The sequence below is a fragment of the Ambystoma mexicanum genome, chromosome 8, assembly GCF_040938575.1.
Source record: "Ambystoma mexicanum isolate Mex_15411 chromosome 8, UKY_AmexF1_1, whole genome shotgun sequence".
In the NCBI taxonomy this organism is placed as follows: domain Eukaryota; kingdom Metazoa; phylum Chordata; class Amphibia; order Caudata; family Ambystomatidae; genus Ambystoma; species Ambystoma mexicanum.
This window is the reverse complement of record NC_090929.1, coordinates 30,337,861-30,361,360: the sequence shown is the minus strand read 5'-3', so window position 1 is coordinate 30,361,360 and position 23,500 is coordinate 30,337,861. Positions and strand designations below refer to the sequence as shown.

The window sequence follows — 23,500 nt, the reverse complement described above, 5'->3', positions numbered from 1 at the left end:
TGTGCTGCACTAGCAAGGAGCGGTCAGACCGCAGGGAGGAACTGGCGTCCTACCGCACTGGAGGCACCGCAAGCTGTGAGTCCCTGTAGCCCAAGAGAGGAGGGGCTGGGGACGCAGCGAGAGTGGCAGGCAGCTAGAGATCAGGAGGCGGCAAGCCTGGGTCGGTGAGTGGTGAACAAGCTACACGCCCCGGCAGACGGAGACGACCCTGGCCGCAGAGGCAGTGTTTTTAAAAGCACATCATCAGTGCGTCAGAGGCAGGCGGATGCGCACAGAGATAAGGTCGGGCCTTGAGGCGGTGGTTAAAATGGATTTCTGAACTCTGACCTGGTGGGCAGAGGTTCAGAAGGCCAGCCTAGTTTCTTGGAACAGGGTAACCTTCTGGACAAGCCAGACCAATGAAGGTAGCATTGGTGCCGGTCAAGACTAGCAGCCTCATTCCGAGGTGGATGCAAAGGGATACCGGGCACCATTAAGGACATCGGTGCCGGTAATCCCTTTGCGTCCTATTCCGAGGTCCCTTAGCGGGTCCCGCAACCAGGCGCCCTTAGCGGGAGCCGCTAAAGGACCAGTGAGCTAATAACAGAACCGCAAATTGCAGTACCGTTATTAGCTACTTCCCCATTCCCATTGAGCCCTATGGGGGCTCAAATGGGAATGGGGAATGGATTTTTCAATGGGGACTTACCGGTCCCTCCAGGGTCGGAATGGACCGGTAAGTCCCCATTGATTCCATGACTACCTCCATACTCGGAATGAGGCCCTAGGTCTCAGGAGGGGTGATGATCACTCAAAGCCCACAATGAGCACACACAGCAAAGGACACTTCAAATCACTCCCAGTCAGGTGTATATATTAAAAATACAAATACATTTATTCAAGGCCTTTGAAATCAAAACACAAGGCTAATATCAATAGTAATACATCAAACCAATATAACACTACTATAGCACCTATATACAATACCAAGTGGCCTAAAGGGTTAATGCACAGAATGGGTCCACAACCTAAAAGGAAAGGGAGCAAGCAGTGCAAATAGACTTTAGGCAGTTCTTCATCAGTCAATCCCTAACTAAGAGGCAGTCCAGTCACTACGAAGAGTGGAGCCTAATGCCCAAAAGTACCGGATGCTGGTGCATGCAATTGTGCGGTGGAGCAAAAACAGGGTCTCTTGCAGGGGCTGTAGCAGCTCAGGAAGGTGGGTGAAGTAAAGAAGAATAAGTTACCACTATTCATGGAGGATCTCCCCAAGAGGGCAGGGCAAGTTCCAGGAGTTGGGAATGGGACGGTAGCACAGGATACCTGTGGAAAGGTGAGTGGGCCTCAGAGGACACTTGTGCGTAAAAATGGATGGATGCGCTAGGGGCCACCTGTAAGGGTTGCAAGTACTCACCGACCCCAGGCACACTCCGGACCAAACTTCGGCAGTCGAGTCCACTTTGGTTGCAGGTTTAAATGTGGCAATTGTGCGGATCTGCGGCTTTCAGCTGCTGAGTTACAGCAATGATTCTGTGACAGGACAGTGGCGATTTCTCCACTCCTGGTGAAGGGATCAGGCCAGTTTCATTCCAGCAGGGTTTAGGGCACAGAGGGACACAGCAGCAAGACACCTGCGAAGTTCGTCACCATGGCTGGGAAACACGATGACCATGTGTACTTAGGTTTGGGCGCTCTCTCTTTATTCCAGACCTGGGAATGCCAAGTGTACTAATTTTGGTGTGCTAGTGCTGTGAACACAGAGCTTACGATCCACCAAGTTTCAAGTGTCAACTTGAAACGGCGGCAGTCTCGGAGCCAAAGTCCTGCGCAAGCTGGTCAGTTCGCTGGTTGACCCAGGAACACTTAAGAAGTGGTTCGATTGCAGGTTAAGATGAGGCTGCCGTGAATAGTTGTTACCACTATTCAAATGGGTCGAAGCGCCTTTGCAGACCTAAGTTCGATCAGATGCAGAGGGGACCTGCGGGACAATAGCCGGCTCAGGGTGCAAAACCTTCCAGTGGGTCACCAGCAGTTCCTCGACATGGCTTCTTAGTTTCAGGATGCTTGGATCCTATCCTAGGTTCAGTGAGAACTCAAGAGATTGGCCTGATATGGGTGTTTGGAGCCTTCTTTTATTCAGAATCTCCTTCGCGCCAAAAGGAAGACGACGCAATGGGAGATCTGCTCACATACAGGCACACCAGACGTTGACCAATCACGGACCACAGTGGTCCCAGTCATTCCCAGCACACCAGACTCTCTGGTACCTAGGGTGTGTATTGGAACTAGACAGTCCAGCCCACATCCTGGAGGCACACACACACAAGGCATGCAGAAGCCATGCAAAAGCTTGGCGTTTTACGGGCGAATGCATGGCCAAATAAGGACTGACCCGGGTCTGCTTGACCTGGGGAAGGCAAAGGGACAAGATGGCTACAGGACAGTACAAAGAACACGTGGCATGGCCATTTTGGAGCAAGGCCACCATTCTGTGCCAACCGCGGTAAACGCAGTTTGCATGGCAAGAAAGGGTTAAACTATGCGGGAAGGTAAGCTGCCACCAGCCCTGTCTATGGCACATCTGCACTTCTACCAAAAAATCCTTTCAGGGAGTCTAGGGCCTTTGGAAATGACTATTAGACCCAAGTGCACTGTACTGTAAGGTACATTGTGTACTTGTTACATGTTGCAGGAAAGTTGCAACATAGGAAAGGACTGAGGGAAACAAAGTCTCCCAGTACTGACTGTCTTTAACCCTTCAAATGCCAGCGACGAGCCGGCTCATCGGTAAAAACCGCTCCAGGTTGCCACCGACGAGCCGGCTCGTCGGTGGCACTTAAGGGGTTAATGAGGGGGGAAATGCTGGCGGGTTTGGGCGGTGAATACCGCGATTTTAAAAAAAAAAAAAACATTGGCACTGGGGGGGAACCTCAATGGCACTTAAGAGGTTAAGGGCATTTCAGTTTCCCCATAAAAAGTAAACAAAAGCCCAGAGGAGTGCGACTGAGGGCTGTGCTCCACTGGTAAAAGACAGGCTATGGTGTTTAAACAGCAGCAAAAAGTTGTGAGGTACACAACAGGAGGGAAAATTACACATAAATGGAAACTTTCCTAACAGCGGTGAATGGACAGCATACTGCTGAGCTCAGCAGTGAACCTGGACTGTGAGGTGGCTGCTGCTGTTCGAGGCGACATCTGGAGGGGCAAGATAAGGTTGAGGAAGGTGAGGAGGAGACCCATAGCACTAGTGGCCAGGACAACCCCAGTGGCAAAGGGTGGGGCCTCTGGCAAGACGTCTGGCCCTCCATGGATAGAAGTAAGTCCAACAGTGAGGATCCAGGGGGGAGAGATCACCCCACTGATTGCGGAGGTGCGCCTGGAAGGTGGCTGGAGGAACATACAGTGAAGGGATTGTGCTGCGGGGAGCCAGGAAAGCAAAGACAGAGAGTGGACAGTAGGACCCGACGGGGCACGTGGAGGTGGGGGCACTATGGGCACAGGGGGGCTGGGAACCCTGCAGCATGGTGTGCAGGCGATCCTGACAGAGCTGAAGGCCTTCAGAGCGGAGTTCAGACCTCAATGAGTGATATCACGTAGAGGGTCACTAAGGTAGAAGGGAGAGTGGAGGCCCTGGAACACGCCCAACAGGCTGCAGACTTAGCGGATGTGGGTCTGGAGATCCGGATCAAGGAACTCAAGAGCAGGGAAAATGAGACCTGAAGCAAACCGGACAATGTGGATAACCGGGAGAGGAGGAACAATCTGCAGCTATGGGGGCTGCCGGTAGGGAACGTGAGTCTCCCAAGGACCTGGAGGCCAAACTGTCTGGGGTGTTGAAGAAACTTATGGGCGAGGTCTTCGGCAAGGAGATATGCTTTGACCGGGTCCACCTTGGCGCTGGGGGAGGGAAGGGGCCCTGCTCAGTCATGGCAAAGTGCCATAACTACAGGGACAAGGAGGACATCTCAAGGAGAGCCCGAGAGGTGGGTGACCTTGAATGGGAAGGGGCCACAGTGAAGATTTCCCAGGACCTGTCAAACTACACGCTGGAGCAGAGAAGAAAGTGCAGACCCCTGACACAATGGCTACAGGAAGAGGGGGTGCGCTACCGCTGGCGGTTCCCCTTTGCGCTCTTTTGAACATGGGGGGGGGGGGTACAGTATGAGCTAAAGCACCGGGTGGAAGCGGCCCGGCTACTGGCGGAGCTATGGAAGGATGGGACTTTCCAGGAGGATGGCCAGCGCAGGCTGCAAGAATGGTTCAACATCATCTTTGCAAAACCAAAAAGCCGTAGGACTGAATCTGCTTCCAGGAAATCCAGAAAGCTCAGACGAACAGTCAAAGGCACCCAATTGAAGAAGGGGGCTCACAACAAAGTGACTGAATGGAGGAAAGGGGAGGTTTTTTGTGTGTTTTACAAAGTTGATGTTGGGTGGGGTGGCAGGTTTGTTGTCACCCTAGTGACCTGGGGACTCAAAGGGTTGGAAACCCTGGTTGGGCACCATTGCCCAAACATGTTCAAGGGGGTTTAGGGGTTGAATAGGGGGTGTAAGAAGAGGGGGAATGCATGCATAGCACAGTCGCAACGGCCGATGGAAGGATTTGTAACCACAGGGGTGTTAAGGAGAACTCCATTGCAGCCTGACAATGGTAAACTGGAAGGTGGCCACACTTAAGGTAAACGGACTGAACTCCCTGAACAAGCGGTCATTAACATCTGGACTGTTCCGTAAAACACAGCCACAGGTACATTTCCTGCAGGAAACCCACTACAAACAGGGTGCGGAGTGGGAATTGAAAGGAGCGGCTATTGGTCAGCTGTATTGGGCCTCTCACAGGGCCAGCAAGAAGGAGAGAGTGGGAATTATTTAGCGTGCTCTGTACAGTTGACAGAGGTACAGGTTCGGAGTGGTTTTAGAGGACGATTTGTGGCGGTAAAGGGACGCCTGACCCGGACAATGATTACCCTTGTGTCTCTGTACGCCCCCAATGTGCACAAACTGACCTTCCTTAAGAAAATCTTCTTAGTGTTGGAAGAGTGGGGGGAGGGGCCGACAATGGTGGGTGGTGATTTTAATGCCATAGTGGACCCCGCTATGGATTGGTGGTCAGCACGGGGGACAGGGTCAAACCGCAGTTCCTCCAAGACCACTTCTAGGAGGATGTGTGAAGATCTAGAAATCCCCAGGCGGGTGGTTACACTTTCTTCTTCTTGCCCCCACACCAAACCTTTACAATAATTGACTTCCTGCTGGTCCCCAAGGAGCAGGGGACAATGGTAGAGTCTCTGAACGTGGAATCGGTGACTTGGTAGGACCACAAAGTGGTAGTAGTGGGCTGGGCGATGGAGGTGGGATGGTAGGGAACCCCGAGGTGGAGGTGTAATGACGGTCTCCTCAAAGACAGTCTTTAGGGAACATCTCCGGAAACAGATTTGGCACTTCTTTGAGACATACACTGCAGGGGAGGTGTCTCATCCCACGGGATCTTCTCATCACCTTGGGCCCTATCTCTTCCCAGGTGATCCTCACGCAGTACATGTCTAAGGTCTGGACCAGGAAGCGTCTGCCATTCCCTGGCCACCTGGGAGGAGACCTTAGGCTGGGATTCAGTGAGGGATCCATTGGATTCTTCACAAGGTGTACAGCTGTACCGGGTGGCAGAGAGGAGAGGGCCTTGGCTGCAAAAGTGTTCAGCTTTTTATTGCCTTTATGCTTCTCGCTTTGCATAGTACCATCACGAAGCTCCTCGAGGGCAGTCAGGGAGAGCCTCTGTAGAATGGCTATCATGGACTGGAGCTCAGCCTCGTGTTATCTCTGCGTGACTGAAAGCACTAGTTCTGGCAAGTTTGGGACTACTTTAATGGCATTGCCATGCAGACCTTTCCCTGGGCCATGGTTTTTTTTTTCTCAAATTTGGTTTTATTAAGATTTTCAAAAACATTGTACACAAAGAAGGGAGACACTGTTTGCAGTACATCATGAATATCATCTTTCCCTTTAACATCCCACCCTCCAACAACCCCTTGTTGAGCATTAGACACCAACCCTCCCCTTCAACCTCTCCCCTTCCCCCACAGAACAGAGTCTACTCCATCAGTTAAAATGTATTCTTGTCCTCGCGTCTTGGCATGTGAGCATTTTTTCACATTTGTCAACAGAGATTAGCTTTGGTTGCACGGGTGGAGCACAATCTGGGATGCATCCTGGGCCTCCTCGGATGGGGCACCCTTGTAACGAAGAGTAGTTTCTCTGAATGTGGTCAGGGAGTCACCAAGGCCCTATTCATCATTCCGTAGACAATACAAGCTCTTAATTGTGAGACACATTTATTTACAAATTCTCCCCATAACAGTTCATACTGAGTGGATTTCCCATGGAGGGCTGCAGTTATTCTTTCCATTGTACAGATGTTAGTGGCCACACATTTCCATTCTTTCCATTGTACATATGTTGGTGGCCACACATTTCCATTCTTTCCATTGTACATATGTTAGTGGCCACACATTTCCATTCTTTCCATTGTACAGATGTTAGTGGCCACACATTTCCATTCTTTCTTTGTGGGTGCTCTAGCTGCTTTCCAGCTCATTATTAGGCAAGCTTGGGCAGCCAGTAAGAGTGGGGCTTCCACTCCTGTCATTCTCCTGAGTTTTCCCTGATACCCCTCTATCCCAAACAGTATGAGGAGGGGTTCGGCCACACGGATCCTGTCCAATTCCCTAATCCACCCCAGTACCTCATCCCAGAATATCCCAATGCGGGTGCATCCCCACCACATATGCCAATAATCCCCTTTCTCACCGCATTGGCGCCAGCATAGGGGACTCATTGACTGGAACATTTTGGACAATCTATGTGGATCGTATTGCCATCTGTGCAGTAACCTGATGACGTGAAGTTTGTACTGGTTCGATATCAAGGCCCCTTTGCATATTTTCCCCCATAAATCCAGATCTATTCCTGCACCAAGATCCCTTTCCCACTTGAGCTTCAGGTTCACAGTCAACCCGTTCCCAGCTTCTATTAACACTCTATAGATGGCTGAGATTAGGCCCTTTTGATTCTGTTCTCTTGTCTAGGAGTTCTTCAAAGGGGGTTAGATCTCTTTGGATTTTCTCTCTCCATTTGTCTATCATCAGAACACCTTTAAGTTGAAGGAAGGGAAAGACTGGTAGGGGGCCTGTCCCCAGCACGTCCTCTAACTCTACTATTGTGACAAAGTTGCCCCCCTCCCCCCAAAGTAGACCCACTGTGGCGAGACCCGCTTCAAACCAGGACTGGAATCTATCGTAATTGGGGATGCCTTCTCGGAACCCCGGTGCCCAAATGTGACTCAGTGGAGACGGCCAAGATGTGATTCCCCCGCATGTCCCCCCCTTCCCTCCAGATCGCCCATATGGTGTGCAGTAGTGGGTGATTTTGTATTCTGTGTAGTAGTTTATTTCTAGGGTATCCAGAGCCATTCCGCAACAGTGGCCAGATTGAAATTGTCTAGTTCTAAGCATTGGAGCCCCTTCTGCCCTCTTAGATGGGGGACAAGAATTCTTAGTTGGACTGCTTCATAATATTTCTTAAGGTCTGGTAGGCTCACCCCCGCCCCCCCTTATCCTTGGGTAATGTTAAAACCTTGTATGCTACTCTGGCCTTCTTCCCTTGCCACAGGAACCTCAGAATCACCCTTTTGACCTCACCAAAGAATGAATATGGGAGTCAGATCGGGAGCATTTGAAATGGGTACAAAAAACTGGGTAAACATACCATCTTGACTGCATTTAATCTCCCAAGCCATGATATTGTGAGTTTTTGCCACTTTTGCAGGTCATCATGAAAGTGTGAGTGCAGGGTGGGGAAATTGGTGTCGTACAGGGAGTCCAAGTTCTGTGTTACGTTTATACCCAAATAGCGGAGGGTGTCGCCACCAATCGTGAGTCCCAACGGAACAAATCGTGCAGTGTCGCCCTGAGCAGGCTCTTGTAGCAGAAAAGGAATTGACTTGGATCTATTCATCTTAAAGCCAGATGAATTCACATACTGTTCAATCGGATGTATTGCTCTGGGTATAGATGTTAAGGGGTTCCGTATGTCTAGGAGCAGGTCATCGGCATATAAGGCCACCTTGTATTCTTTCCCACCCACCTTCAGTCCCTCTACCTATTGATCGTCTCTAAGCCTTTGGGCTCGGGGCTCAAGAGAAAGGGCACCCCTGCTGGGTTCCCCTACCTAAGTTAAACCATCTGGAGTAATCGCCAATAACCATTACTGAGGCCTTGGGGGATGTGTATACCAATTTCACCCCTCTTCTAAATCTTGCACCCAATTTTACCTTGCCCAATACCACCTCCAAAAAGCCCCATTCGACCCTTTCGAACACCTTCTCGGCATCCACAGAGAAGAGGACCGGATCAACTTTCATATTCCTTGATTCATGGGTCAGGTGCAGCGTCTTGCGCTTCGTGTCAGTGCCCTGCCTCCCCATTATAAAACCGACCTGATCAGAGTGGATCAGGCGAGGCATGAGTGTGTCTAGTCTCGCTGCAAGGACCCTCGTGTACATTTTTGTGTCTAAGTTTAGCAGCGAAATAGGGTGGAAAAATCCACACTTTTTGGTATCCCTGCCACCTGTGTCTAAGATATCATTAAACAACTCCACCAACAAGGGAAGAAGGTAAGAGAGAAATGACTTGTAGAAGCCTGCCATGTAACCATGTTCCCACAGGGCCTTCCCCATCGGCAACCGCTTCACGTCCCTTTTAATTTCTTCCGCTGTTATTGGGACGTCTAGATCGCTAGCCTCATCCCGAGAGAGTTTTGGCATTTTTACGTTCCCCAGATATGCATCTATCCTCGAGCTCCCATGATCTGACTCAGTTTTGTAGAGGGTCTCATAAAATGTTGCAAATGCCTCCGGGATTCCCCCCCATACCTGTATTCTGGGTGTCTTCCCCCTTTTCTATGGCCACCAGCAATCTCACACCACGTGGTCCCTGTAGTCTGGCGGCCAACAGCTTGTCCGCCTTGTCGCCCTTCTTATGGTACTTTTGTTTGTGAAGCTGCAACTTTCTAACTATTTGCTCTTCTATTAAATGGAGCTCCTCTCTCTTTTTTTTTGGCCTCCAGTATCCTATCCGCCAACCCCTCCAAGGTGGTCCACGCCACTCTGTCCAACTGGATTATCTCCTTCCTCAATCTACTCTCAATTAGTGCCCTCTCTCTTTGCGTGCTACCTCCCTGATCAGAATCCCCCGCCACGTCACCTTCCCCACTTCCCACACCATTGTTTTATTTATCTCCCCTGTGTTGTTTATTTTGAAGTATGCACTTATTTCATTGTCCATCTTTGTCCGAAAGACTGGATATTTCCACAGGGCTTCATTACATATCCACTGTGATCCCTTATGTGGGAGGCCTGCCCAGTCAAGATCAACTGTGACCATGTCATGGTCTGACCAGGTGATCAATGAGATCTCCGAGCCCGTGCCCACCACTTTCAGGCCTTCTGTGATATATAAATAGTCAATCCTTGTGAAGGTGCCATGGGGAGCTGAGTAGGTGTACCCCGTCTCATTTGGGTGGAAGCCTCGCCGCGTGTCACATAAGCCGTACACCTCTAGCATCTCCATGACTGGTCCGACCCCACCCCCCCTCTACCGGGTAGCGTGTCTTGGGGTTACCTGTCTGCCTGTCAAATTTAGTGTCAGCCCAGAGATTAAAATCCCGCCTAAGATAACATGTCGCATGGCCTCCAACATTATTTTCGGCAGTGTCTTCTGCAAGAATCAGGATTGCCCCACATTGGGGGAATACAGTGTTGCCAGTGTAACAGTTACTTTCTGTACGGTGCCTACCATCACAAAGGCCTTGCCCCCCATATAAGCCCATATCTTGGTGAGCTCTAAATTCAGACCATCCTGACCAGGATCCCCACCCCCGCCTTTCTCAGGGGGGCGGAACACCAGTGTTCCACCCCTTGTTTGGGATTGAGAATCCTGCATTCCTCTCCATGTGCATATTTTTTTTTTTGCAGAAACATCACATCAAGCCTCATTCTCCTGAGTTCAACCCCTTAACGTTTAGTGTCCCAACCCTGTGGAGGTTCCCTCTCTGCGAATCTAAATCTACCGCCATTTCTTCCTCTGTACACCCGCAGACCCGTTAAGAAGCCCCGGCGGCCAAGCTATTGATTCAGTGCCTTTGCCACTGCTTGCTTTGCGCTCGAAGAAGATCCGTTCCTGCCCTTTCCCCCACCCCTGCCACATCCCCCTCACCCTCATAACGGCGTCCGATCCAGCTCGGTTAAGAGCACCCAGCTAAGGTCGGACCACCAGCGTAAACCAGACAACTCACTGTCTACTCTCATAACAACCAAGTTAACATTGAGCTCCCTTTGCCCCCCACCTCTTAAACATTGCACAAATTCAAAAATCCCCAACATTTTCCAACCGAACATGCCCCCCAGATTGATACCTCACCCGGATGGCCCAGGTCCGGGATATCCATCGGTCTGTACCCCTTAGTACTTGAGTCTTCCAGAAGTGAGGCCGCAGAGCAATATCGTCAGCATGCGAGGCTCTGGTACAACTTCTCCGTGTTGTAAGCATTTCAACACTTTTTCTCAGGCCCAAAGACCAGACGGGCCGAAGCACAGCCCTTTCCACCCTCTTCCGGAGGGTACTCAAAGCAGCTCCACTGTGGAGTGAACTTCTCAAGAGTATTGGGCGGTCCGTTGCCCCCCACTTCCAGCTATGCACGGGGTACTGCCGTCATTTAGGTCATTATACTGACATTCCCTGAGGGCTTCAAGCATCCGCGTCTGGGGAGGCATTCATCGTTCTGTATTTCCTGGACCCGAGTATGCGCCTCCGTCTTGGTCATTGAATTCACCACTGCCTGTCGTCTTCATTCCTCGTGTCTGGTTTTTGCTCATTGTCCTCGTTGCCCAGAATCTTGGCGATAGAACACTTTGTCATTCTATGTTCTTAGCCTTTCCCTCCGTCCGTCCAGTTCGAATGTGAGAGAGAATGGGTAGCCCCATCTAGAACGGACTCCTTGTTCTTTTAGCCACTTGGTGAGGGGCATGCACATCCGTTTTAGGGCGAGGGTCAATGATGACAGGTCTTGGAAGATCGTTACTCTTGAGGCATCGAGAGAGACAGGCCCACTACGTTTAGCTTTATCCAGGAGCCTGACCTTATCGCCGTAGCTGTGGAATTGGACTAAGACTAATTTTGGTCCCCCAGGAGCTCTACCTGCCCTGTGTATTCTTTCGATCTTCGGTTCATCGATAGTCATCTTCAAATAGGAGCTTCAATATTTCGTGGAGGGTCTTTTTTTAGATCTTGTTCGGACTCGCCTTCTCTTTCCGGGATTCCGAAAAGTCTTAGGTTGTTCCGTTGCTCACGATTTTCCAAATCGTCCATCTTGAGATGGAATTCCTCTTCTCGGGATTCTATGTCATTAATTCTCATCCATTTGTGTCTCGAGAGTGCTAAGTGAGGTCTGATTGTTTTCGACTCCTTCCAGTCTCTCCTCTATTTTGTCCATTCTCTGTGTGATTCTGTCGACCATCCCACCAATATCTGCTCTCATATTTTTGATTTCTTCCAGTAAGGCTGCTACGTCTCCTTTGATGACTGCGGCATCAGCTCTTGAAGTCGTCATAGTGGGCTTAGGAGCGGGTTCCAGGTCAGAGCGGAGTGGAGTATACCTATATGGGGCCAGTTTTTGCCTTATTTCCATACACTTCTCTTCCAACACTCTTGCGCAAGTTCCTGCTCCTTCCCTATGTCTGTCTCTCCCCCCGCGTTAGCTACTACTCATTATAGCTTTTCTCTAGCGGTGTAATCATTGATAACGGAGTGCCCAGTACACCTTTTCTAGGGTGCACCTCTAGTTTCCTCTTCTTTTCCCAGGTCTGCACCCTGGAGGAGGGCACACGTCCCAGGAATGGGGGCCCAAACCTCACAAGGTCAGTGATGTCCTGGCGTCAAAAGGGTCAGCAGTGTACTTTATTGAATTCACCACAGTGGGGATATAATTGGTGGGAGGGGAGTTATAGATTGAGGTAGAGAATCCTCATTTTACAGGGCGTGTGGTTGCGTGCCTTGTGTAGTCTCAACACTCTCCAGGCACTGGTCGCTGTCTAAACCAACTGGTGTTTGCACGGAACAACGAAGGAGGGCATACTCCCCAGGGTTGGGGGCCCAGCCCTTCGTTGTTTCATCGTGAGGCCCAGCTGCAACTGGGAGAGTCTGGGTGGTGGGTAATTTTGACGCCTGTAGCAATGATCCTTAGTCCACCAATGTTCCTCTGTGCCGGGGTGTGCCCCCTCTAATGTCCTCCACACTGATTGCTGAGCAGCAACTGTGTGCAGACCTTTATCCCTTCCGCCCCTAACATGCTGCAGGGCAGGTGACTCCGTGCGTAGTTTTCCTTTGGGAAAGGGCAGGGCCTCTGCCCGGCACAACGGGCCGCCCTGCGCTGTGTGCTGTAGATTTTCGTCCGGAGTGATATGGGCAAGGGGTCCTAAGGTGTTTGGTATTCAGGCCCGTCTGAAGTTGGTTCCTCTGTACAATGGAGGATGTTCTCGATAAGGCAGCCCACGTGGGTACGGTGCCTAGGTCCAGTTTACTCCCTCTGGGGAAGAACATTAACCCTCACCACAGGGCAGGGTCAGGTCCCATTGGCCAGGGTTTGGTCCAAGTCTCTGGGGGGATTGTGGGGACGTCCCTCGGATGATTACGTTGTCATCTTAGCGCTGCTACGGGACCCCCTGATGTCCCCTCTGTGCCGATGCAGCCCTTAATTGTTTGTGACACGAGTAAGGTGGCACCCACGCCACAGTGCTCATCCCAGTGCAAGAACATCTGCTGAGCTGTTAGGCACGTCTCACCATCAAACCTGGCGGGAGGGGAAGTCTGCTAGGCCATTAGTGTCAGGCTCTGCACTCTATTATGTGCCATCGGGTGCGGGCAGTGACTGCGGAGAGTCAGGACGGCCTCGCCTTACCTTGACACACGCCTCGACGTAGACTTGTTTTGCCGTGCCCCCCCCCCACCCAGTGGGGGTCTGTCACCACGCCCTAGTGGAAGCGGGTCCTTCTCTTCGATGTGAGGCATAGCCCCGCGTATGATCGGGCTGCTTCTCTCACCAGGGCCCGACTGACAGCTTCCCCGGGGGTCGCACGGCTCCGAAGATAGGCACCCTCTCAGGTTGAGCTTCCTCGCTATTGTGTGAGCTTGGGATCCGTTTGCAGGGATCTTGCTTTCCTTGGGCCGCGGACACCGTCACCTTCTGCGGATTCTCCACATGGTCAGCTGGCTGATGCCAACGGAGCACCCGATTCACGGGTGGCCCACACTAGCACTGGGGGGGGGGGGGGGATCCCCTGGGTTCATGAGGGCGGAGTGACACTTATCTCAGACAGCCCTCCACCATGCGGTTCCAACTGCTGGCAGGGTGCGCTTTAACTTTCGGACTCTGCTACAATGTACGATTCCTCTGTGTTCCTGGGCTGATTTTCTTCGCTATTTCTCCCCGTAACTGGGGGGGGGGGGGTTTCATACACCTCATGGGTTGACAATCCCTGTGTTGGGGGTTCGAAAGAGGGTGCTCAGACTCTCTTAGAAGACCATAGCTCTGGGAGCTCACGTGGAGGTAGACTTCATCCACGCGCCCCCTGTTTTTATATCACAATGTGCAGGTCCTGAACCTTTTAATCCTCATCTTCCCTACCCACTAATCATCTGGTCAAGTGTCTACTTTCTAGAATAACTTCTTTGACATGTTTCTCAGGATCTGACACAAGTCCTCAATCACGCAGAGCCTCCTCCACTCTGCTTGCACTTTAAGGGAGGGAAGGTAGTAGAGGGCTAGTGTTAAGTACCGAGTAGGAACAGTAGTAGAGAGAGAGTAGGAAGAGTGACAAGAATAGGAGGAGCTAGTAGTAACAGAGCGAGAGAGAATAACAAGAAGAATAGTAAGAGGCAAGGAAGTAGAATTGGAGGAAGGGGGACACAAAGATAACAGCAGAGGCAGATGTAGAGAGGTAGTTGGCAGGAAAGATTGACAGTAAGATCAGGAATGAGAAGAGACAGAAGATGAAAGGATGGAGGTGGAAAGGAGGAGTGCGAGATTGGAGGGATAGTGGATTGGCGGGAGGAGAACCGCTTAGGAACCCAGTGTAGTGAAGGGTCGGGTAAGAACGTGTGTGGAAGAAGGGAGAGCAACACCGGGCAAAAGAAGGCACCTCCCCTAACTTCCTATAGTGGTAAGCGGGACAAGTTAGAGAAAGTATAGAAAATCCCCAGGGAGTTAGTCAGTCGTCGTCTTAGGGAAGTCAACCTTAGCTCCAGGAAGGGAGAAGATAATAGGTGGCACCGATCTATAGCAACTAACACCCCAGTGCTAGGGAGGGGGTAACCCGGCAGGAGACAGATAGAAAGGATGGCTCTAGTGCCCACTTCCCTAAAGAGCCTCGTAGGCCTTAAAGATCGAATTGTAAAACTGACAGTCTTGGCCTGTTGTAAAGTCAATAAACACTCTTGGACTGTCTGACAGCATACGCATGGTTCTTTGGGGCGCCCTCCCCTCCCGTCACACTGCTCACTCTCTGTGGCATCTGAGTCTCCAGGCTTTGTTGTTTACCCACTCATCATTTTTCCTAATGTGCCCAGAATGTAAAGGACTGGTCAATTCAGATGTGTATCCTGGAGACAGTGAAGGCCTTGTGTGTATGTACTCTGGATAAAGTGTGGGGAATTCTACCACCCCCAATAATCCATTAGTGTTTATTATCACGGCACACTGTAGCTGGGATGAGTGACACAGAAGCAGTGAAGGGTTTCAGAGTGCAGGCACAAAGTAACAGTGCACTGCACTCCAGCCTTCTCTTCCTGTAACGCATTTGATATGTGGCATGTGACCAGTGACCGGCTCCTAGCTGTAGGTACAGTATTAAGTGAAATGCAAAGAAAAGACCAATTTAGAAAGAACGCTCGGAGACCAGTCCGAGTGGTCTTTCCAAATCAAACTGTCATAACCCTGCTGCATAAGAGTGCACGCAGGGGCTGGCAGGCAAGGCCAGACGAGGGAAGTCGCAGCAGCGAGGTAAGTGTTGTTCATGTTTGTGTGTGAGTGAGTGTGCGTGTCTGTGGAAAGGAGGGGGCTGGGTAATTGTGTATTTGCATGACTGTGTGGGAGAGAAGGGGAAATGTGTCTGTCTAGGAAGGGGGGGCAGTGTGTGATGAAAGGGAGTTTGGGAGGTGAAACCCTCGATTTTCCTAGAAATCCAGCCAGTGCAGCAGAGGGTGGGGGCAGGATCGCCTTCCCGGAGGGTGGGGGGTTCAAAATGTCATATTTCGGCAATTTAAAGGCCCACAAAAAATGTTTTTTTGTTTTCGCTCTTTAACCTGAAGAAATATTACATTGAACCATATGTGGACAAGAAGTGAAGTCTGCAGTGCACGGCGTCCTCCCTGCCCTCCCAATGCGTTCAAGTTCCTTTGTCTTGCACAGTAGAGCTGAAATGATTGACATGGAAGCAGTGAATGGGCTGTGTATGTGTACATAATAGTAGTAGCTGTCTGCAGAGTGCTGTCCCACCCCTTCAAATGTATTCATATCTCTTTCCCCTGCAGGGTGGAACTGGTCAGTTTAGCCTCCAAGCACCAGGCAGTGAACCTTGGTCAGGGGTTCCCTGACTTCTCCCCTCCGGTCGCCATCAAGGAAGCCTTTGTGCGTGCCATCAGCGAGGAGGGCAGCGTCCTGAACCAGTATACTCGTGCTTTTGTAAGTGTACATGCATTACCTTACCTCCTATGGAACTGACAACCTTTCATTGACCGCACAACTACAATGCACCCATTCTCTACTCTGGCTGTGGACCTTTTATCTTTCAGTGGACCCCACCACCACAGTCCACTCCTCCTCTGCAAAACTTTCATCTTTCAGTAGTATTTATCTTTAGTATCTATTCCCCGACAGCTGCCTGCTTCTCTGCACCTCCAAGGTCACACTTTCAATGGACCACAGGACTTTTCTGTCCTGACTGTTAAACTTTCCATGGGTACACATCACTTGTGCAGACCTCGCCCCTGATGGGTTTTCTCAAGCTGCTTTCCCCCCTCATCTAAATAGGTGGAAGGGTCTCCAATCCGGGTCTACCATAAGGCATGCTTTTCAATGCAGCCCGCTCCACCCCAGGCTTACATCCTCCTCTGAGCTACCTTTTTTGGCTGACTGAAGTGGGGGTTTTCTGTTCCAGCCTTGTGACCCAGGAATAGGAGGGCATTGCTGGCTGCTGTGAGGTGGAATGAATGCATGGTGGCATGGAGGTGGTGGCAGTGCCTCAGATGCCGAAGCTGGAGTGAGTTACTGAAGGCTGGTAGATTCAGCCAGGAGAGGCAGTGGATACCTGGGACCAGGGAGGTGAAGTGGGTCTCTGGCAGCTCAGAAGTGGCCGTGGGGGCCTGGTAGGTAGGATGAATCGCATGCATGGTGATGGGAATGTGGACAGAGTTCCTGGGAGCCGAGAGGCGGAGTCCTGGTGGCTCCTGGGAGGCGGAGTACTGTTGGCTCCTGGGGAGGTAGACTACTGTTGGTTCCTGGGGAGGTGGAGTGCTGGTGGTTCCTGGGGAGGTGGTTTCTGGAAGGTGGAATGTTGTTGGTTTCTTGGAGGTGGAGTGCTGGTGGTTCCGGGGGGTGGGGTAGAGTGCTGTTGGTTCCTGGGGAGGTGGAGTGCTGTTGGTTCCTGGGGAGGTGGAGTGTTGTTGGTTCCTGGGGAGGCGGAGTGCTGTTGGTTCCTGGGGAGGCGGAGTGCTGTTGGTTCCTGGGGAGGCGGAGTGCTGTTGGTTCCTGGGGAGGCGGAGTGCTGTTGGTTCCTGGGGAGGCGGAGTGCTGTTGGTTCCTGGGGAGGCGGAGTGCTGTTGGTTCCTGGGGCGGCGGAGTGCTGTTGGTTCCTGGGGAGGCGGAGTGCTGTTGGTTCCTGGGGAGGCGGAGTGCTGTTGGTTCCTGGGGAGGCGGAGTGCTGTTGGTTCCTGGGGAGGCGGAGTGCTGTTGGTTCCTGGGGAGGCGGAGTGCTGTTGGTTCCTGGGGAGGCGGAGTGCTGTTGGTTCCTGGGGAGGCGGAATGCTGTTAGTTTCTTGGAGGTGGAGTGCTGGTGGTTCCAGGGGGTGAGGTAGAGTGCTTGTGGTTCCTGGGGAGGTGGAGTGCTGTTGGTACCTGGGGAGGTGGAGTGCTGTTGGTACCTGGGGAGGTGGAGTGCTGTTGGTACCTGGGGAGGTGGAGTGCTGTTGGTACCTGGGGAGGTGGAGTGCTGTTGGTACCTGGGGAGGTGGAGCGCTGATGGTTCCTGGGCAGGTGGAGCGCTGTTGGTTCCTGGGGAGGTGGAGCGCTGTTGGTTCCTGGGGAGGTGGAGTGCTGGTGGCTCTAGGGGAGGTGGAGCGCTGTTGGTATCTGGGGAGGTGGAGCGCTGTGGTTCCTGGGGAGGTGGAGTGCTGTGGTTCCTGGGGAGGTGGAGTGCTGGTGGCTTCTGGGGAGGTGGAATGCTGTTGGTTCCTGGGGAGGTGGAGTGCTGTTGGTTCCTGGGGAGGTGGAGTGCTGTTGGTTCCTGGGGAGGTGGAGTGCTGTTGGTTCCTGGGGAGGTGGAGTGCTGTTGGTTCCTGGGGAGGTGGAGTGCTGTTGGTTCCTGGGGAGGTGGAGTGCTGGTGGCTCCTGGGAGGTGGAATGCTGTTAGTTTCTTGGAGGTGGAGTGCTGGTGGTTCCGGGGGCTGAGGTAGAGTGCTTGTGGTTCCTGGGGAGGTGGAGTGCTGTTGGTACCTGGGGAGGTGGAGTGCTGTTGGTACCTGGGGAGGTGGAGTGCTGTTGGTACCTGGGGAGGTGGAGTGCTGTTGGTACCTGGGGAGGTGGAGTGCTGTTGGTACCTGGGGAGGTGGAGTGCTGTTGGTTCCTGGGGAGGTGGAGCGCTGTTGGTATCTGGGGAGGTGGAGCGCTGTTGGTTCCTGGGGAGGTGGAGCGCTGTTGGTTCCTGGGGAGGTGGAGTGCTGGTGGCTCCTGGGGAGGTGGAGTGCTGTTGGCACCTGGGGAGGTGGAGTGCTGCTGGTACCTGGGGGGGTGGAGTGCTGTTGGTACCTGGGGAGGTGGAGTGCTGTTGGTTCCTGGGGAGGTGGAGTGCTGTTGGTTCCTGGGGAGGTGGAGTGCTGTTGGTTCCTGGGGAGGTGGAGTGCTGGTGGTTCCTGGGGAGGTGGAGCGCTGTTGGATCCTGGGGAGGTGGAGCGCTGTTGGTATCTGGGGAGGTGGAGTGCTGGTGGTTCCTGGGGAGGTGGAGTGCTGTTGGTACCTGGGGAGGTGGAGTGCTGGTGGTTCCTGGGGAGGTGGAGCGCTGTTGGTATCTGGGGAGGTGGAGCGCTGATGGTTCCTGGGCAGGTGGAGTGCTGTTGGTTCCTGGGGAGGTGGAGTGCTGTTGGTTCCTGGGGAGGTGGAGTGCTGTTGGTTCCTGGGGAGGTGGAGTGCTGGTGGCTCTAGGGGAGGTGGAGCGCTGTTGGTATCTGGGGAGGTGGAGTGCTGGTGGTTCCTGGGGAGGTGGAGTGCTGTTGGTTCCTGGGGAGGTGGAGTGCTGTTGGTTCCTGGGGAGGTGGAGTGCTGTTGGTTCCTGGGGAGGTGGAGTGCTGTTGGTTCCTGGGGAGGTGGAGCGCTGTTGGTTCCTGGGGAGGTGGAGCGCTGGTGGTTCCTGGGGAGGTGGAGCGCTGTTGGTTCCTGGGGAGGTGGAGCGCTGTTGGTTACTGGGGAGGTGGAGCGCTGTTGGTTCCTGGGGAGGTGGAGCGCTGTTGGTTCCTGGGGAGGTGGAGCGCTGTTGGTTCCTGGGGAGGTGGAGCGCTGTGGTTCCTGGGGAGGTGGAGTGCTGGTGGCTTCTGGGGAGGTGGAATGCTGTTGGTTTCTTGGAGGTGGAGTGCTGTTGGTTCCTGGGGAGGTGGAGTGCTGTTGGTTCCTGGGGAGGTGGAGTGCTGTTGGTTCCTGGGGAGGTGGAGCCCTGTTGGTATCTGGGAGGTGGAGCCCTGTTGGTTCCTGGGGAGGTGGAGCCCTGTTGGTTCCTGGGGAGGTGGAGCGCTGTTGGCTCCTGGGGAGGTGGAGCGCTGTTGGCTCCTGGGGAGGTGGTGCGCTGTTGGGTCCTGGGGAGGTGGAGCGCTGTTGGCTCCTGGGGAGGTGGAGTGCTGTTGGGTTCTGGGAGGTGGAGTCCTGGTGGTTTCTGGGAGGTTAGAGCTCTAGTGGTTATTTACTGGGAGGTGTGGAGCAGGAGGTTTATAGGAGCTGGGAGTTGGAGAAGGTGTCTACATCCTCCTCATTCCTGTGTGAGGTTACCACTGAGTTCATTCTGGAAAATAAATACTTATACTTTCCTCGTGTTTGAATAGGGCTGCTCATTGGCTTGTGCCTTCGAGTTTTGCCCAGGCTAGTCAATTTGGAATTTTACCAGACACCCTACCATGTGCTGTTGGTCTCCCAAAACTGTGTTATTTGCATAGTGTGTGTGAAAAATAATCTCCTGTCTTGTCAACCCAAATATCCCTTGTAGATTAAATAGAATTTCACTGTACCATTGGTCTAGATTCTATCCACTTCTTCCTACTATGCACCACCGATGGTTCAGCACAGATAGTGTGCACTGTACCGTACAGCACACCAGAGTATCCTCGTTCTCCTCCAACCTACCGACTACTCACTTACCGGGCAGCCCATCTAAGCATCCTCTGTCATCTCCAATCTACCACCCAATCTTGTACCAGATGTCTCACCCGAGCATCCTCTTTGTCCAATCTACACCCTACCCACCCAGTACCTGAGCATCCTTGGTCTTCTTCAACCTACCACCCACTCTTATACCAGACAGCACACCCAAGCATCTGTGTTACTCCCCACCAACCTATCACTCTCTTGCACCAGACCGCTCACTTGAGCATCTTGTCTTCTGCAACCTACCACCTATGCCCTCAGTTGGCAGAACTGAGCATCCTTGTTCTTCTCCAACCTACTCACTCAGTAGACAGCACACCCAAGCATCCTTTCTTCATCTCTTTGCACCTGCTGCTCATGTACCAGTCAGCACACCCAAGCATCCTTTCTTCATCTCTTTGCACCTGCTGCTCATGTACCAGTCAGCACACCCAAGCATCCTTTCTTCTCCAACCCACCCACTCACTTACATGACAGCACACCTGAGCATCTTCTCTCTGAGCCGCCCCATCTCACTTACTACGCGCGTCCTCCTTAATCTTGCTAATTCGTTTACTCCCCCATCTCTCCTTGCGATCACTCGTCTCTCCCATTCTGTGCTCATTTACCTCCTTCCTTTGTATATACTTCTCAGTTACGCTGCCTCTCCCTTTCCTTTGCAGGGACACCCTCCGCTGGTGAATATCCTAGCACGTCTTTTCGGGGAGCTGCTGGGTCAGGACCTGGACCCTCTTAGCAATGTGCTGGTGACTGTTGGTGCCTATGAAGCTCTCTTCTGTGCCTTTCAGGCCTTGATTGATGAAGATGATGAGGTAAGTGCTGCAGTCGCTGCTCTTTCTTCACCCTGCTCATGCACAGTCACTTCTCCTCCCAAATACATTCAGAGGTTCAGACGGCAGCCTTCCAAATGGGTACTGAAAGGAGGGGACAAAGGTGGCGTCTCTTGCTAAGGACGGATATATGTTATGTTGCCATTGTTCAAGGTGCCAAATATGCAGCTCTTTTCCTAGCATCTGCCTTTGCTTGATCCCTTTCTCCCAGGCTCATTGCTGCATCTCCTCAGAGGCTTCAGCTGCTCTTGGGACTGTCCTTATCTCAAGGTTCAGAGCCACAATCCACAATTCTGCAGAATCCCAACGAGGCTTGTCCCATACTCCTGTGTTGTGCTGTATGGGCAGCTTGGGTTGGGGATTCCTTTTGCGGAAGCTTCTCCTTGAGTGACCATCACGACTGACTATTTTCTGCTGGAGTGGAATGTCACCCTTGGAGATGTTCAAGGGCACGACCTTTGGTCTTCCAGGAATCGTCACGATCAGATCATGTTGCTGTGACTCAGGGACATTTTTCTAGCTCTCAAGTCCTTCCTTACGACATCAGGGGAAGGGTGGTGCAAACCGTGGTATTGATCTTCAAGTCCTCTGCCTTTTGGCCACCTCGAGGGACAAGGCAAATCTACGGAGCAGCAGGTCCTCCTGAAATCATGAGTGGCAACTCCATCCACAGATTCGGCTCCTTCTTTTACCATCAGCAGTGTTCTCAAGTCCATCTTTTCACTGCACACATCAACCCTCAGTCGCCAATGTTTGTCTAGTGGCATGGCAGGAACCAGGGTCTCTAGGAGACCCCCTAAAGATTTCCTCCTAAGAGGGAATGTTGGCTTATGCCTGCCCCACTGTTAGATAATTTAGTTGTTGTTGCTGCTTTCCTCCCATAGACGTCTATGGTACAATCTTAATTGTTGCTTTGTTTTGACTCCTGACCTGCTTTTTGATGCGAAGAAATCCTTCTGCCTTTCTTCTCTTGCTTTGTGCTCATTTCTATGGGGCGACTGATCAGTCCATAAGACTTTCAGTGCTGAGAGAGTCTCTTTTATGGATTTCTTGTGCCCTAAAGTGAAGTGCGGTTTGGATACTTTGTATCTTTATTTTATTTATTTTATTGAGCATTTGTTAGGCGCTTTGTAAAACAGAAATGTGTTTCAAAGCACCACGAGGCTAAATGGGAAGGGAACAGGGGAAATAATCACAGTGTCAAAAAACAACAGTAATATACAGTGGTGGTCCTACCAGGCCATGTGGCATTCGGCCCCGCAAGCGCATTGAAGAGAAGTGCAGGGGAAGGGAATGGAAGGGGGGATCAGAGGAGTGGACAAGTGCTCGAGGAGGGCCCGGGAGGGAAGTGCGAAGGGGAGCCAGAAGGAGAGCATCAGGCTGAGTGCTAGTACAGGCAACTCTCAAGGGTGGTATATGGAGCCACCAGACAGGAGCCCACAGGGCAGTGCAGTGGGGGAGGGGTGCTGATATTGACTGGGAGGAAAGGCCCGAGATCCTGTGAAGTTCATGAGGACCAGGCCACCGGTCACAGCTGTGGTGAGGTGAATAGCAGGGAAGGGAATTAGGGAATGATGTAGAGAAAAGCAGAGTTTTGAGAAGTTTCTGGAACTTAAGGAGGTCCGGCTCAAGTCTGAGAGGGGCAGGGAGGCTGTTCCAAAGGGAGGCACCAGCCGAGGAGAGAGACCCCCCCCCCACCCTCCTCCTTGGAGAAGTGTTTCACATTCAGAGAATTGAAATTAGAGCAGCATAGGGCTCTAGCAGTGGACTATTTAGGGAGGGAAAGTTGGAGATGGCGTGGTCTCAGGCCCCAGAAGGCCTTGTGGATGATGCAGAGTCTTGAATCTGATCCTGGCAGCCACTTGGAGAGCCAGTGGAGAGATTTTAGGGATGCAGAGATGTGTTCCCTGGGCTTCAGTCCAAGGATAAGTCTTGCAGCCCTATTCTGGATTAGCTGGAGGGGGGGGCGCGAAGGGAGGAGAGAGGGAGATTGAGAAATAGGTTGTTGCAATTGTCCAGCCTGTAGAGGACCACAGCTCTGGTGACATTGAGCTTCTGGTGGAAGGTGAGAAAAGGAAGAATGCCTCTGAGGAGGTGGAGCTGGAAGTGAGACTTTTTGGTAAGGTGCATGATGTGAGGGGAGAAGGAGAGAACGGAGTCAAAGATGACCCCAAGGTTTTTTGCCTCACAAGATGGTGAGGGTAGGGGTTTTACTGGCATTGAGACAGAGATCATTCGCTGCACACCATGCCTGAATGACTGATAGGCAGTCAGGGATGAGAGAGGAGGAAGAGGGGGGAGGCAGAGGGAAGTTTGAAGGAAAGCTGTGTGTCGTCTGCATAGTATTGTAAATTGGGAGAGGAGGAGGATATCGGGTGAGCAAGAGGGGCGAAATAGATATTGAAGAGCCATGGCCATAGGATAGAGCCCTGGGGGATGCCACAGATATAGAGGGTAGTTGTGGAGAAAGGGCCCAGCTGCAGCTTGGAGGGGCAGTTAGTGTTGAAAGAGTCTGGCCAATCCAGTGCCCTGTCAGTGATGCTGAGGGTGTCAAAGAGTTGTTGGATGGAATGTTTGACCATGTCAAAGGCAGAGGAGAGATTGAGGAGAATGAGAACAGCAGGAGAGGTGGAGTCAAGATTTGTGAGAATAGTGTCACAGGTGTCCAGGAGAGCAGTTTCCTTGCCTCTAGATGCCCGGAATCCAGAATGTTGGTCATGAAGGCAACCAACAAGGAAGGGGGTAGTGGAGATAAGGTGATAATTAGCCGGGCAGGAGGGGGTCAGCAGATGACTTTTTTAAGAGAGGGTGCCCAAGGGAGTACTTGAGGGATAGAGGGAAAGAGCCAGAGACAAAGGAGTGGTTACAGAAGTCAGCAAGACCCGGGGCAAGAGAGGAGATGTTGTCCTTAATGGTTCTGGAGGAGCAGGGGAGCACCTGTTTGGAGGAGGCCTTCATAGAGCA

General features: G+C 52.2%; 1 protein-coding gene across 5 annotated transcripts in view; it reads left to right on the top strand.

Annotated features, from left to right (window-relative positions):
• KYAT1 (kynurenine aminotransferase 1) overlaps window positions 1-23,500 on the top strand; it is an 825,974-nt gene that overhangs the window by 242,847 nt on the left and 559,627 nt on the right. For all 5 annotated transcript variants that reach the window (XM_069609197.1, XM_069609195.1, XM_069609198.1 and 2 more), the window contains 2 exons: window positions 15,617-15,767; window positions 20,369-20,518. In XM_069609197.1, coding sequence (XP_069465298.1) covers window positions 15,617-15,767; window positions 20,369-20,518 — 301 coding nt within the window. The remainder of the gene's footprint in view (window positions 1-15,616; window positions 15,768-20,368; window positions 20,519-23,500) is intronic.